We start from the raw sequence: 14,762 nt of genomic DNA, 5'->3' as shown, positions 1-14,762 counted from the left end.
CAGTCTCTTGGTAACCAACCACACCTTGTTTATCAAGACAAACATATGTTGTATTCACACAAAGCTGCTATGGCACTACAGGCTGAGATTTCTTTACCTGGTGAGCTCGCTGGGGAAATACCCAAGAAAAAGGCATATGAACAAAGACTAGAGTCAGGATGGTTTCTGAGCAGACTTTTTTCAAAGAAAATGATAAGGCAATCCTCAACAGGGGATATCCCCACCTGGAACTCTAAAGCGGCTGAAGGGTTCATGTCTTCTTTTTTTTTAATTTATATAGGTTTTTTTTCCCCCCACTTCCCATAAAATACATTTTATCATTTTGCCTGATCATTTTGTCAAGATCCTATATTTGTAACATTATATGAAGGTGTCTCAAATCTGCTCATTACTTCCAGTCTGCCTGTAGCTCCTGATAAGAGTACAGAGAACCAGCAGCAACCAGCCAAGCACTGTCTCAGCAATCTCAGCTCTATTCCAGAGGCCTGTGTCATCTTGTCCACATCCCTAGAAGGCAGAAGTATGAAATGGCAAGGTACCTAGGAGGCTGTTGCCACCACCTTGCCATTTTCTGGGTGGAGGATCAAGCTGCTGCTTATTGATGACACTTAAACATTTGTATTAATCTTTCTAGTAATCAAGGTCTGACAGAGAAAGTTCATTAGGTTAAGCACAAAGAATGCTTAAAAGAAGGAGAAGGAGAAGAAAAGAAAAAGAAAAAGAAAAAGAAAAAAAGAAAAAGAAAAAGAAAAAGAAAAAGAAAAAGAAAAAGAAAAAGAAAAAGAAAAAGAAAAAGAAAAAGAAAAAGAAAAAGAAAAAGAAAAAGAAAAAGAAAAAAGAAAAAGGAAAAGAAAAAGAAAAAAGAAAAAAGAAAAAAAAAGAAAAAAGAAAAAAAGAAAAAGAAGAAAAATAAAGAAAAAAGTACTGCCCTCAGAGTTAATGTGGCAGCAGCGAGAAGGTTTTTCAAGGCTGCAGTTTTGGATTCAAAAGGGTAGAGGGGGCAGCCACTGGCTCACTCTATACTCGATTCCTAGTTTTACACACTCTTTAACCCCCAATTATGCCCAACCCCTCTTAAGGCAAAGCAAGTCAAACTTGTAATTTTGAATTAGGTGTCATCCTTGTACAGGAAAGATGGGAAACAGAAGGTGTCTTCTGTTACAGATCACTGCAATAGTTTGGGCTACTTATTCACTAATGGAGGCTTGGGCAAGATGCCCTGGTTTTCTGGTTACATTTAGCCCAGAAATAAGTGAGGTCAATTCCCTTGATCAATGAAAAAAATGGAATAGCATCAGGAGAAAACATAAGGGAGCTGCACCCAGAGATGGTGCAGCAGAGGAGGGTGCTCTCCTGGGGTCAAACTGAGCTGGCATCAACGTCTTGCTCTGGTTCAGGCAGATGGAGGAATTTAAAGTATCTATCATCTCCCACATCACACTGGAGTGCTCCAGCCACGCAGTCATTGTGGCTGCACACTCATGCCTGGATTCAGAAAAAAACCATCATTTAGTAGTCTGAGTCCCACAGAAAGCCAGAGGATTTAATAAGCTAAAAGCTGCCATCAGCTTAAGCCTCAGTCCCCAAAAATTACCTATCCAGCTGCCTTTTGCCCAACTGGCTTGAGGTGCTCACCTCACCCAAACTTAAGTAAAAAATCCAAGTCAGAGATCTTGCTAGGGCTGCAGTATGAGTAAGGCTCTCTGCAGGGCTGAGCATTGACTGAAGGAGGGAGGATAGGTGCAGCAGCACTGGAAAAGATTCTTTGCATCTTTCCACCCCTTATGGATACAGTTCTAACTCCATAAATCCCACTCACTTCCCCAAAGATCTCCTTCAGTGCCTTTGAGATCTTGGGTCTTGCTGCCTAAATATTTTTGAAGCGTCTTCCTCTCCTGCCCCCTTGAGGCTCCTAAACCGCTTCGTCACATTAAGTAGTATCATCAGCACTAAGGTAGCTTATAGTTTTTTAAGTTGACAAACCAACCAGACAGCCATTTGGTGCACCCTTGCCAGGTTTATTAATAGATTTCAAAACTGAGGGGTTTTTTAAGCGATTCTCACAAGTTACAGTCAGGAGAGGGGGGAGAGAAAAGCCAAAAGTGACCATCCCTTACAATAGCCCATGGTGGAGCTGTTTGGTACCTAATCAAGCTTGTGTCAGCTCTGAAGGGTGTTTTGGCATGTGTTACTTCAAGGATTTGCCAGTTTCTCTCTTGCAATAGTAATAATGAAAAATATCAAGCAGGGCATCTGTCAGTAATTACAGGAAATACCATCTTTCTTCTGTGCAGTGTGTTTGCATCATTTCTGGAGCAAGGTGCAAATCTGGGCCTATTTCCAGCAGCCCTATCTGAATCTGCCAAGCTAAATGACATCACAGCCAGGTACAGTCAGCTTTGTGATGTTACTAGAGATGAGGAAATAATTTCATAAATGTCAGTTCTTCCTCTGAATGTCTGCAAACAGACTGCAAGAGCTTTCAAGTCCTTAGTTATACAGATTTAGTGCCATTTCCTAAAAACTTGAAAAGCATCTTCAGAGTGGAGCATATTTCTTCATTACTGGATTTGTTCTCTTTTATACTGCCAATCATTTGCTCTGACAAACACCAAAGAAGGGCTATTAATTGCAGAGAATTAATTTAAGATAGTGCTGCAGCTCAGACCCTTGCCAGTGCTCTGGAAGGTCAAAGGAGACTTGTGTTCCCTGTGCAAAACAAACAACATTCACTAGTATAACTTCAATTATGAGGGCGGGGGGAAAAAAGAAATACATTCAAAATACGTGAAATAATATTAAAGAAGAGGGTAAATAGGAGTTCCTCTTTGACATGTGCTGTGACCTAGCTCCTGCAAGCCAAAAATAAACTTTTTCTCACAGATGCCCTTGCAAAGTTCCTGCTGTGTGGCTACAGGGCAATGTTTTACTACATGCAGTTAATTTTCCTAACAAAGACCACTGCTGCAGAGACACCAACAACAGCTAGGAAGCTCGGAGTGCTGGATGTCACCATATGAGAAGACAACAGTGAAGAATGGCAGCATCTGAACAGATGCTGGATACCTGCAGGATGTCCAAGTGCTGCCAAACAGAGCAGGCACAGACCAAGACAGACGGACTCCGTGTGCCATCTGCCGGTAGCCAGGCTTAAAATGGATGAGCAGGGTGAGCAGGGCTGCCAAGAGACGCTGGAATAGAAACTGGATGAACAGAAGACCTCCAATGTTTTACTAATTCTGTTAGGAACTTCTCCCACTTCCCCAGCTAGGCATTGCCTGTTCCCAGCTGGTAAATCCTCTGCACCATCCCCATGCATTCTCTTAGTCTGTGGTCCTAAAGTCTGCTTAGTGATGAATAGCTGCTCGCTGTGCGAGATGGTTCCTAGGAAATGCATTATAAATACCTACAGAAATTGGACATTTCTGAAATGTAGTTGCTGACACTGGCTATTAATAAAGCACAGAATACAGGCTTTGATGCTCCTGTCTGCAGCACCTTCTGTGTCTCCATACAGCAATTCCTGCTGTTCCGGGGCTCCCTCACAGCAAAGCTGGTCCCAGTGCACAGCCCAGCAATGGGGGATCCCCACCAGGCTCTCCCCTCTGGGGTGATGCCAAAATTTCGGTCAAGACCATAAACAAGATGGCCCTGGGATGTAACCATTCCCAAGGGCTAAAGCTCAGATGAAGCTCAGAAATGCAATAATCAAAGGATTGCAATTAAAAATAATAACGATATGAAAAGAAAAAAAAATTAGGAAGATGGGACCTAAGGGTGAAGGGAAGTGATTCCCTCCCTCCTTCCTTTCCTCCCTCCTGATTTTGAAGTTGTTTAGTGATATTTCCCATGCACGCACATTTTTACACCCTGTGTCAAATCAACAATATCTGACCTTACCTAATAGCTAGCACTTCACAGTAAGTCTTATTTGCAGAGCCGATCATATTCGCCCTGACTGAAAGCATCTTCTTTCCCAGCAACCCTCCAGTGATTGTCAAGGAGGAGGCAGAAACAATTGCTCTGTTTGAAAAGTGCAACTTTGAAGAAGGGCAGGGAGACTGGATTAAAACAAAAGATCTTTTATTGTCTTCAACTGAAGAGTATGATACAGAGGAACTACACAGAGGTTTCATTCATATAAAAAAAGAGAGCCCTTTATTTACACAAGTGTTCAAAGTCGCCAATGGTACCTAACAACAACTCTGTATTTTCTTCGTACTCTTTTGTTAGTTATTCCCACCTAGATGGAGCAAGCATTGGTCAGTTACACTTAGAAAAACATGTAAGAAACTTTTGGGAAGGAAAAAAAATCTTCTAAAAGAAACCAAATCCTTATGGGCGTTTCACTGTAACAAACCCAACAGAATACTTACAACCAATCACTGACAAAAGGAACAGTTTTCAGTACGGGCTCAGCAGTGTAATCATTCGCAGCCTTTCTTTTACTTCCCCATCTAAGTAAATATACCCTGGACATGCACAAACTCAGCATGTATGAAAAAAGGTAGAAATTTATTTAAAAGTAATTGTGCTTTTATTTATTAAAAAAAATTTACAATCAGACACTGTCCTGCTGTGTTTCCAAAAGCATGGTTCTCTTAAAAATGACAAAAACTTAGCTTATTATTATTATCATTATTATTATTACTTTGTCATTATATTAATAATATTAATCTTATGCTTAAGTTTAAAAACATACTGCTTTCCCCTTCCCATCCCCTCCTTCTCTGTGGTACTTGATATATATAAAAAAAGGCTTTCCAAGGACCGAAGAATTTCAATTATAACTAATAATAATAATAATGATAATTAATCGTACACATTTGTGTGTGTAAAATATGGCTGGTTCTAAAACAAACTACCAATGTACAAAACTGTTCTCCCTCCCCTACCCTGGGCCACCCAAGAGATAGTCAGACTGTGGAAGAACTTTATCCCAGAGGCTTTCCGAGAAAATAAAAATTAATAAAACAACATACAACCCTTGAGATCGTTGTCTTTGGTGTGGAGGACATTAGTGATGGGCAGCCGGAGCTGCTCTGCTGAAAATGCTGGGACACTTAAGGCTTGTTGTTTGGACTGCTGCAGAAGCCTCTGTTGGGCCAAGGGTCATGGATGCTTTGGTACGACTACCAGCTCCTCACACCCCACTATCCCAGTGATGCCAGAGGATCCCCCCACACCCCCACTCTATATCCCTCCCCCCCATCACCCTGCCCGTAGCCCCTTCACCACCTCTGGGGCTTTACGCTCGCTTTCGCCTTCCTTCCAGATTGCGGAAGCTGGAGGGTCTCACTTTCATCTCTGCAAACTGGATGGAATACTCGTGGCCCTTCCAGTGGAACCAGTTAACACCCTGTAAAGACAAAGATGAAGTGTAGGACGTCACTTCTGCTCCTGTTGTCAGCCTTTACCGCTCTCATTTCAGCTTGCAGGCTGTTTTCTACCTTGGGAACGGAGGCATAACGAAGTAGAGGGGCTTTGGGAAGCACAGGGCTCTGGCTGCTAGCATGCACAACCTGTACAAACAAACCCACATGCTGTCCCCTAGAGCTGTCACTCTTTGCCTGGCTTTCATGGCAGGAAGAACATCTTGTTTCACATGTTGAAAACTACAGTTGTTCCCTGAACACTTGGGATATTCCCTGTGTGGGATTGGGATTTCACCAGCTGACATTAAATTCTTGTTTTGTGAGCAACTGCCCATATTTTTCCCTATGATTCTTTGGTCTGGAGAGTGGGCTTGGTTGGTGCTCTGATGTCTGGCTAGCTGAACTGCCAGACAGATCCACAATTGCAATTCCCCTTCATTACGGAAGCCTTCAAACACCGATCTCACCTGACTGTGGCTGTTGTCACCATATCTGCCCATCAGATTGACTCGGTGACAGTTCTTGTACCAGAATGCACCCTTGTATGACAAAGCACAGTTGGTGATGGCAGAATCATTGTCCTTGTCAAAGGTGGAGAAGGACCTTCCATTATGGTACGTCATGGAGTCACCTGGGTGGGGGAGACAAAAGAAAGAGCAAAGTCAATGGTTTGCCTAGTTTAGGTTACATGTGAGTGACTATTCTGCAGAAAATGTTTGTATTGTGTCATGTACCATCTGTAAAGCCTGGCTGTATATCTAATTTTTAAAAAATTGACTTGTTTTACTACAGAAGGAAGTACACAATTTTTGTTGTGGGAGACAAGTCAAAATATTTTTCCAGGTGGTCTGTAATCCCCAACTTATTAAGTGGTTTTTCATGCAGCTCAATTTCTGCACTTCGTGCTGAAAGCTGGATTTTGGCCCTGTACAGAAGGCAGTGTGGACAAACCAAGTCCAAAGAGACCTCCCCAAGGAGTGAGTCAAGACCAAAGGAGTCTTCACACTTAGCTGGTCCATGCAGTAAAGCTACCCATCTTCATTAGCTGGAAACATAGACAGAGAGATGTCTGCCTACTCTTGACTTCCCACTCTCAGGGTCTGGGTGCTCATTTGCAGATGGGTGCAATAGGAGCAGCCTTCAGTGTATGCCTGGAGCAGAGCTCACATTCACACCTCAGGATCTGTGTTGCTCCATCCATTAATCTTAGACCAGAATGCTTAGGAAGAAGAAATAGTAGGATTCAATCTTACTAGCTGTCGCAGCTACTACTGCTCTGCATCACTGTGTTTGCCTTAAATAGACATTAATTCTACTACTGCTGCATATCCTTTGTCTGTCTCCCTGTTGGCTCTGTATAAAGTTCATGTAATGGTCACAGGGCAGAGTCCATACACACACATCTCTATGGTCTGTTTTATGCACCTTGCAGCATGAAAGGTACCTCCTTTTAAGACATCCTGTGGAGCTGGATTTATCTCTTAATCCCCTGAAGAAGACTCAATAAGTCCAGTTTGCCCTGGTATGATTACAAAAGGCAGATGATTTGTTCAGCAGAATTACAAATCATGCTATAGCAAGACTCTGATGCATATTCCACTGACAAGAGATGAGGCTGTGCCAAGCTATTATTAGCTGTATAAACGACAGTCAAGCATTGGCCAAATGAGATATGTGGCTGTTTCATATACTTGTTTATATTCTGTCATAAGCATGCCATAAACTGTGGCACCTAAATGACTGGAGGATTTAAAACGCAAACATAAAATATATTGGTATGTTCATATTTTCAAACATCTGATATACAAGAGGTACCTGCTGTGATGATGATCTGCAACATTCACACACTGTTACCTTGAGCCAACTGGGAGGAAATTGCAAATCACAAGAAAAAAAATATTTAATCTCACCTGCTGTGCCACTGTACCCATCCACTCTTAGCCGGTATCTGCTCTTCATGTCTCCAACGCTGAACCTGTCGTAGACAGCATAAGCTGTCTCACCTTTGTCCTGCAGATCCACGCGCAGCTCATACTGGCCCTGAGAAGTGATTTTGTGAAGGTTCTCCAGACCTGTGGAAATAAATGAACAATCCATTTGTCTCCCCATGTTTATTTGTCTACCATCGTGTTATCCCATAAAGGAGGTCATACTGGCCTGTATAGATACACCAGGGCATAAACACTGGTGAGGAAAGTGAGCTATTTCAGCTGTAGAGTAATGTTAGCACAAAACCAAATAGATAAAAACAGGCTGATTGAGAGACCTCTTCCCTTCAAACCACAGTAGCAGGTAGCCCTTTGGAAAAGTAATCAAAGTTGTGCTGTGTGATCATCATTGTCTTTCATTTACAACCAAATAAAATGTAGCACAATCTTTGAAAATTTGCTTTTTCTTCTATTTTCCCCACTTTGCTTTTGTTGCTGGGGGTGTTCTGGGAGTCCAGGAAGAAGGTTTGCAGTTGCTTCTTAGGTTACCCCCTGACTTCTCACAGAGCACCAGTGAACATTGGTTTGCTATGTTCAGTGACCCAAGAAGCATGACATCAACAAACTGCAACTGGAGGGACTGGCTTGGACCTGGCAATTTCAATCTCCCTCGCAGCATGCTGTCCCTAGCCTCCTTCGCACAGATTACATTCCTGTTTACAAATACTCTTGCCAACTAAATGGAGGCTTCAAAGTGGCTCCTAGTCTATTGGGCTTTGTGTTTTCTTTTTTAAAAGACAAATTCTTGCCACTTACCTATCCAGAATTCATCCTTAGGATCTCCAAAACCAGCCACATAAGTCTTCCAGTTCCTGTAGAAATCTTCCTTTCCATTTTGACGCCTCAGGAACACCTGCAAACACCACATGCAAGAATTGTTATCAACAGACTGCCTCTGACAGAAAGGGCACTAGCAATGTAGCTTTTACAAATGCAGAGCTTGGCATTGCTGCTCCCCTGCCCTTACCACCCAAAGTAGCAATCCCACTGCAATTACTGAATTGTACCAAGTCTGTTGAATGCTTCTTGCTTTTTTTAAGTCTCTAGTTTATCTACTGGGTTGCCAGGCTCCCCTGAGTGATATGGCCTTTTAGTTCCTGCTCTCTGCTTTTTTAAGAGCCCCTTGCAGTTCTCAGCCAAGATTTTCTACGTCCTCTAGTCTTCTAGCCATGCATTTCTCCAGCTCCTTCTTCCTTTCTGTGCCCTGGGTCCCTCTGACATGTTCAGATTTGAGGACATCAGTACAGAGAGCTGGCATTTTTATTGCCATTCATTTGTTGTCTGGGTGGGATGTGTCCTTTGTATAATGGCCTGGGAAGCCCATCCAGCTACCATGCCATGTGGCTGCTGAACAAACGCTTTCTCTGGCCTGTGCTTTAACCTCCTTCACTGTCTCTCTCATTCAAATAGAGTCAGTCCACCCTCCTTGCACCTAATTAGCTATTTAGAAGGTATGTATCTGATCTAAGATGGTCATTTCAGCAACCCCTATAGCCAGTGGAGAGAGATCAGTGCCTTTCCTAGGTGCTGAAACCAGTGATGTGACCCATCCTTTGGAGACCCCTCTCTCTCCTCCAACTACAGAAAGAGCTGGTAACCTTGTTCTAGGCACCTAGATGTCCTACCTGAGATAAAATTCCCCAAATTTATAGACAGGTCAGTGCTAGTCTGATAGTAGAACACTATGAGGGATGCCACAGATGAGCAGGGATGGGATCTGTTACCCCCGCTCTTAGCACAGGCAGATGCGTGTGAGGGTGGTGCGGGCCCTCTCCCTCTTACTCACAATCCATCCACCCCCGTCCTTGCCCATGTCGCAGAAAACTTGCAGAGGCTGAGCCTTGTCCCCATTCAGGTAAACTGTGTAGAGCCCAGAGGTGGTTTCTCCATTCAGGAGAGCCTGGGAGCAGTCTTTCGGGTAAGGATAGAGAAGACCAGCTGCACACACAAAAAAAGAGAAAGCAGTCTTTAAGAAATCAGCAATTACAAGGAACCTGTTGAATACAGATGACTCATGAAAATCTGTTGTAGGTCAATGGCACAGCCAGGTACAGAGCCCAGGAATGGGCTTGTAGTTGCTATCCTACATAAAAAAGATTCACAGTAAACAGCAGATGATGTAAATTTTTCTTTTGAATATGCTTTTGTACACTTGTCTACACTTTTGTAAGTGCTGTGAATGCCAGATAACCACTTCCTGCTATGATGGGAGTGCATCCTCCAGCTAAATATCTAAATGGCATGAGCTGTGTTTATAGCAACTTTTGGGTAAAACCAAATCTACCAATCTCTGATTATGTGACAGACAAGGGAGGGGGAATTAAAAAGACAGGACTACAACTAAAAATAAAAAAATTGGGAATATTTTCCTAGCGAGTACAGTATTAAATATGTTCTAAAACTACGCTTTAAAAAACAAAGCAAACAATAACAGTTGAAACTACAGGGAAATGTTGTTAAGCATTTCTTTCTGACAACAAGCTAATAGCATCATTGCAGTCAGAACAACTTCTAACCCCAAATAAAGCTTTTCTTTTTTTCTTTTTAAATTCACTTAGGCCATTAACTTTTTCAGCCAATGGTCTAAGTAAGTGATGTTCAAGGTATGTCCATAGGAGAGTTTTTAACTGTGGCTGCTCACAGAATGGCTGTTGCTCCCTTTCCAGTGTGTTGCACATCCCTGCCTGTGCGCAGCTACGAGAATTTGCATCAGCTTTGGGATTTGGAGAAAAGCAGCTGTCTGCAGGGGGCTGCTTCAGTGTTTCCCTCTCACTAAATAGCACACAAATGTATGTTTAGAGTTAAGGCCAGGCTTAAGTATCTGCTGAACGAGGCTGTCACTGCATTTGTATGGGCGAAGGCACCCCATTCAGTCCCTGCTTATGGTCAATTTGTCAAACATCACTTAAATACACCCAGATTTAATTCTTCTCCTATTTCTGGTTGTGAATTGTCGCCTGTTGGTGGAGTTCACCCTGCTCTACACAAAGAGTGGCTGTGGGCAGACTCGGGGCTGTATGGCTTTTATTAGCACTTCTGTGAGGCTGAAGTTGGTACAAGCGGCAGGAGGAAGAATGGAAATGGCTGAAGGTCCTACTGGGTCTGAAAGGCTGGAAACCATGAAAAATGAGACAAATAACAGGCAAGGTTTCACAGTTAATACTGAACAACTTTTTTTTTTTTTAATGTCAGCTGTGAAGTGACCTTCAGAGAACCCAATCTATTCTTGCATTCAGCTCACTGGAGAGCTGTCCTGTTAGGGCTGCAACAGACATGTTGTGTAGCTTTGCGAAAACCAGTCTCAGAAAGAGGAGAAAAAAACTGCCCAGAAATTCATGTCCTCGGACCACTGAACTGATGTGTGTGTGTGTGTGTGTGTGGTTTGCTTCATTTCAACTTAAAACGCTGATTTGTTTTAACAGCTTGCTATGCATCAATACAGAGGTAAATCAGTGTGTCAGTTTGGATTTTAAAGAGTAATGTTCCTTTTGATATTTTACATGGGAAAGGCAGGATATTTAATCAGAGAGAGGACTATAGAGGTGATGTGGATGGATATAAAGAAAATAATTTCATCCTGCCAGTCTAGGGGAAGCAGATGACACTACAGCTCAGGAGGAACAGGGACTTTTGCACCGACACTACAAGCAAATGAAGTGCATACTGACAAATGGATTAAAAATCTTCTGTGAGGTCTGTGTCTGCTTATTGCAGAGCTCGGTGCTGTCCTGAGAGCAGTAACTTATATGTTATTTCAGCTGTGCATGTGCTCTAAGGTCCTTACTTGTGGTGAAAATAGTCTGGATCGTTTTGCTCTTCAGGGATCTGTTCAGCGCCTGGAGTTTCACCGTGTACTGGGTAGATGGGCTCAGCTCTGTCAGGCTGTAGGAAGTTGTCTCGGGGTTTAGGATGACTTCCTATGGGGAGGATAAATAATACAAGGAAATCTCTGTGAGAAAATAATAATAACCGGAACTGTTACATATTTTAGTTTGTCACATTATTTTTTGTGGTAACTATTTATGGTATTTTTAACCATCAAAATTATTTAGTACAAACCTTCTATTCCTCTAAGATTTTTATCAAGCTAACTTTCTTTAGAAATTCGAGAAAAGTTGTCTGGAAATGAAAGTTTACCATCATAATGTATAAGCTGTTTAAAAGCAAGTGGTTTAAAAGCAAGTCAGCATAAATGTTTACATGCCTCAAATGTACACATTGTATAGATATCTCTGTGAAACTCATAAAAACTTGAGAAGAATCACCCTTTAGGACAAGGAAACATCATACTCCAGTCTTCAAAAGGCTGTTTTTCTGTAACTTAAAAGACTGATTTTCAGTAAGCTTAGGGAATTTGCCTTCTTGAAAATCACAACCCTTTCTGATGTACCAGGCTGGGCATCCAAAATTATCTGGCATTTTTGCTGGGATTCACCTCATTATATTTAAGCATCTAGTGTGATCTAGTTATGTAGGAACATAATAAAATCATCGGAGAGCAAGAGGCACTTTCAAAGACAACTAATCCTGCCTCAGACACCTCACTTGCACAGGGCTGGATTCTCCTGAGTTTAGAAAGGAGAATCCCATTCTTTGGGGTGTCTGAATTTATTCCATGATACAGGTTTGGAATGAGGGAAAATGGTTGCTTGTGCTTTTATCTGTATTGTGGAGAGATGACTGTCAAAATTCAAGCTGCAGTTGAGCTTCTGTTTCAGGATATAATATAGAAAAGTACTTACGCAGGTTTTAAATGCATTTGTGTTCAAGCTAGCACTGAAACAGGTACTTAGCGTTTTACCATGTGTCCTGGTTTCAGCTGGGATAGAGTTAATTTTCTTCCTACTAGCTGGTATAGTGCTGTGCTTTGGATTTTAGTATGAGAATAATATTGATAACACGCTGATGTTTTGGCTGTCGCTAAGCGGTGTTTACACTGGTCAAGGACCTTTTTTTTTTCTTTTCCTCAGCTCCCCATGCTCTGCCCAAGAAATGGGAGGGGGCACAGCCAGGATAGTTGATCCAAACTGGCCAAAGGGCTATTCCATACCATATGATGTCATGCCCAGTATATAAACTTGGGGAGTTGGCCAGGGTGTAGCGATTGCTACTCGGGGACTGGCTGGGCGTCGGTCGGCGGGTGGTGAGTGGTTGTATCATTTTTTTAAAAAAATTATTATTATTATTATCATTTTTTTTCCCTTTTTTTCCCTCCCTTAGGTTTTGTTCCTCTCTCTCTCTGTCCTTGTTTTCCTTCTCATTACAATTCATTATTATTATTATTATTATTTTGTTCCAATTATTAAACTGTTCTTATCTCAACCCACGAGTTTTCTTACTTTTGCTCTTCCGATTCTCTCCCCCATCCCACCGGGGGGGAGTGAGCGAGCGGCTGCGTGGGGCTTAGCTGCCGGCTGGGGCTAAACCACGACACCATGTTTAACTCAAGGCACATGATTATGTTCCATTGCTGGACACTTCAGTGCATCTCTACTGCCCAGTTTTGAGGCACAGCCCTTCTGGTTTGGTTAAAAGTGCTATACCTTGACTCTGCCATCAATGGACTCGTAGATCAGGAGATAACCAGTGACAGGAGCACGTGGAGGCCTCCAAGTTATCACAGCTGTTTCTGACTGAACCTCAGTGGCACCTAAATCTCTTGGAGCATCCAGTCCTGAAGTAGACAACAGATCAAATAGAATCACATCTATATAGAATTTAGTACACAGGCTATCTTATGGGCAGTATATTAAAACAGGCCAGGAAAGCAAACTTTTTTTCCCCAGCAATTTGAAATTAAAAAATATTTCAACCTAAATTTTGTGATTAAAAAGTAATTTTTCCCACTGGATGTTTTAAAATAAAGGTATTTACTTTGTCTAAGTTAAAATATTGGCTTGTCTCAGGCACTTTAGTTTATAAGCAGTTGCATTGAAATGGCTTTTGAAACAAAATTGTGCTTTTCATTATTTCACACAAGAAGACAGATCGGTATTTACATATTCCCAGGAAAAAAAACTTTGGTTCCAAAGATGCCTCTTTTGAATAGAAAAAAATTCATACTTGGTCTGGCTACAGCTTCCCTTCTCCACTGTAATTATAACACTGAATTTGTATGACAGCTCTTGGCTCTCTAGTTAATGCCCTGGGGCAAGTCAAGTAACAGTCAGGAAAATGAGAAACATCCATGATTTCATTGATGCTCCCAGAAAGCCATAAGTATGAAACCAACTAGATACCTTCAGCATTGGTACCCCAATATCAGCCCCCAAAGAAGAGCTCCTGCTCCTGCTTTGTGTGAGAACCTGTAGAATCGGTGACAGAAAACCACCTTCTGGATCAGTCACACCAGCCTTCCACCAGAGAAAATTTGGTGCAAATACTATCAAAATTCAGGTTTCTAGTAAAAAAAGCATAATGTGCTGGCTGAGTTTATGGTATTAGAGAAAAGTAAGCCAGGTGGGACTACAAGAGATGACAGCTCTCCCTGCAGTGAGGTGGGACACAGCACCTGTAGTAAACTGGGTGGAGAGGGTCTCACTCTTCTGCATGTCCTTCAGTGCATGGACACTCAGCGTATACTCAGTTGCAGGTCGAAGGCCCTTCAGGTCATACTCCACAGTGTTTCCTGATACCATCTGAGTAACTTCTGGTTCTAACAAGAAAACACAGAAGAGAACAGGTCCCAGCATTATTCAGACATGTCACAATGTACTCAACTCCATGCTCCACTCAGTGATTCTTTTTTTTTTTTACTAGATGTGAGCAAGCGCAAGATAGTAAAAGCCCAGAGCCTATGTTCCTGCTTACACCTATGCTGAATCTGAATTAACACCAGAGTCCTTTATCTAAAAGTATTAGCACTCTCTAGTGTTCATATGAATTTTAACACCATCTTTTCAAGAATATCAGTTATCTCTGTTCATGTCTGAATTGGGAATTCTTAACTAAAATGATGATTTTTAAAATGCTTCCAGCAAGGCATCTCCTTCAAATAACAGCCCCCTGCCATCCTCCTGGAGTCACATTGCTGCACCCATTTCTGAGCATCTCTTGAGAGCTGTAATGCTGTCAGCTCCCTGACCCATCACTAACTCTTCTTACCATCCTCAGAAGCATAGGAGACAACGTAATTATCCACAGCAGCAATTGCTGGCTGCCAGGTTGCCAGAGCCTCAGAGTCTGTGATGTTCACCACTACTAGGCCTGACGGGCTGTCCAGAGCTGAAAGAAAGAGAGTAACAGATTGAAGGAATTTGACAAACATTCTCAGCTCTGTGCAATGCTCTGTTGTAAATATATGATATAAAATGCGCAAACGCTGCTGCTTGATGCAGCTTTTATGATTCCCTTTGGAATAGTGGAGCTCTGCAGAAAAGACGTGAGTGCCTATAAAGAG

At 42.2% G+C, this 14,762-nt stretch overlaps 1 protein-coding gene across 6 annotated transcripts in view; it reads right to left on the bottom strand.

The window, feature by feature from the left end:
* Window positions 1-5,194: 5,194 nt before the first annotated feature.
* The window catches only part of TNC (tenascin C), a 105,688-nt gene continuing 96,120 nt past the window's right edge, over window positions 5,195-14,762 (bottom strand). For all 6 annotated transcript variants that reach the window (XM_072883523.1, XM_072883527.1, XM_072883522.1 and 3 more), the window contains 9 exons: window positions 14,468-14,587; window positions 13,875-14,018; window positions 12,907-13,037; window positions 11,148-11,280; window positions 9,150-9,301; window positions 8,120-8,216; window positions 7,286-7,447; window positions 5,843-6,006; window positions 5,195-5,359 (listed from right to left, as the gene is read on the bottom strand). In XM_072883523.1, the coding sequence (XP_072739624.1) occupies window positions 5,249-5,359; window positions 5,843-6,006; window positions 7,286-7,447; window positions 8,120-8,216; window positions 9,150-9,301; window positions 11,148-11,280; window positions 12,907-13,037; window positions 13,875-14,018; window positions 14,468-14,587 (1,214 nt within the window). In that variant the 3' untranslated portion in view covers window positions 5,195-5,248. The remainder of the gene's footprint in view (window positions 5,360-5,842; window positions 6,007-7,285; window positions 7,448-8,119; window positions 8,217-9,149; window positions 9,302-11,147; window positions 11,281-12,906; window positions 13,038-13,874; window positions 14,019-14,467; window positions 14,588-14,762) is intronic.

This window comes from Ciconia boyciana, chromosome 18, assembly GCF_034638445.1.
Source record: "Ciconia boyciana chromosome 18, ASM3463844v1, whole genome shotgun sequence".
Taxonomy (NCBI): domain Eukaryota; kingdom Metazoa; phylum Chordata; class Aves; order Ciconiiformes; family Ciconiidae; genus Ciconia; species Ciconia boyciana.
This window is presented reverse-complemented; position numbering and strand designations above follow the sequence as displayed.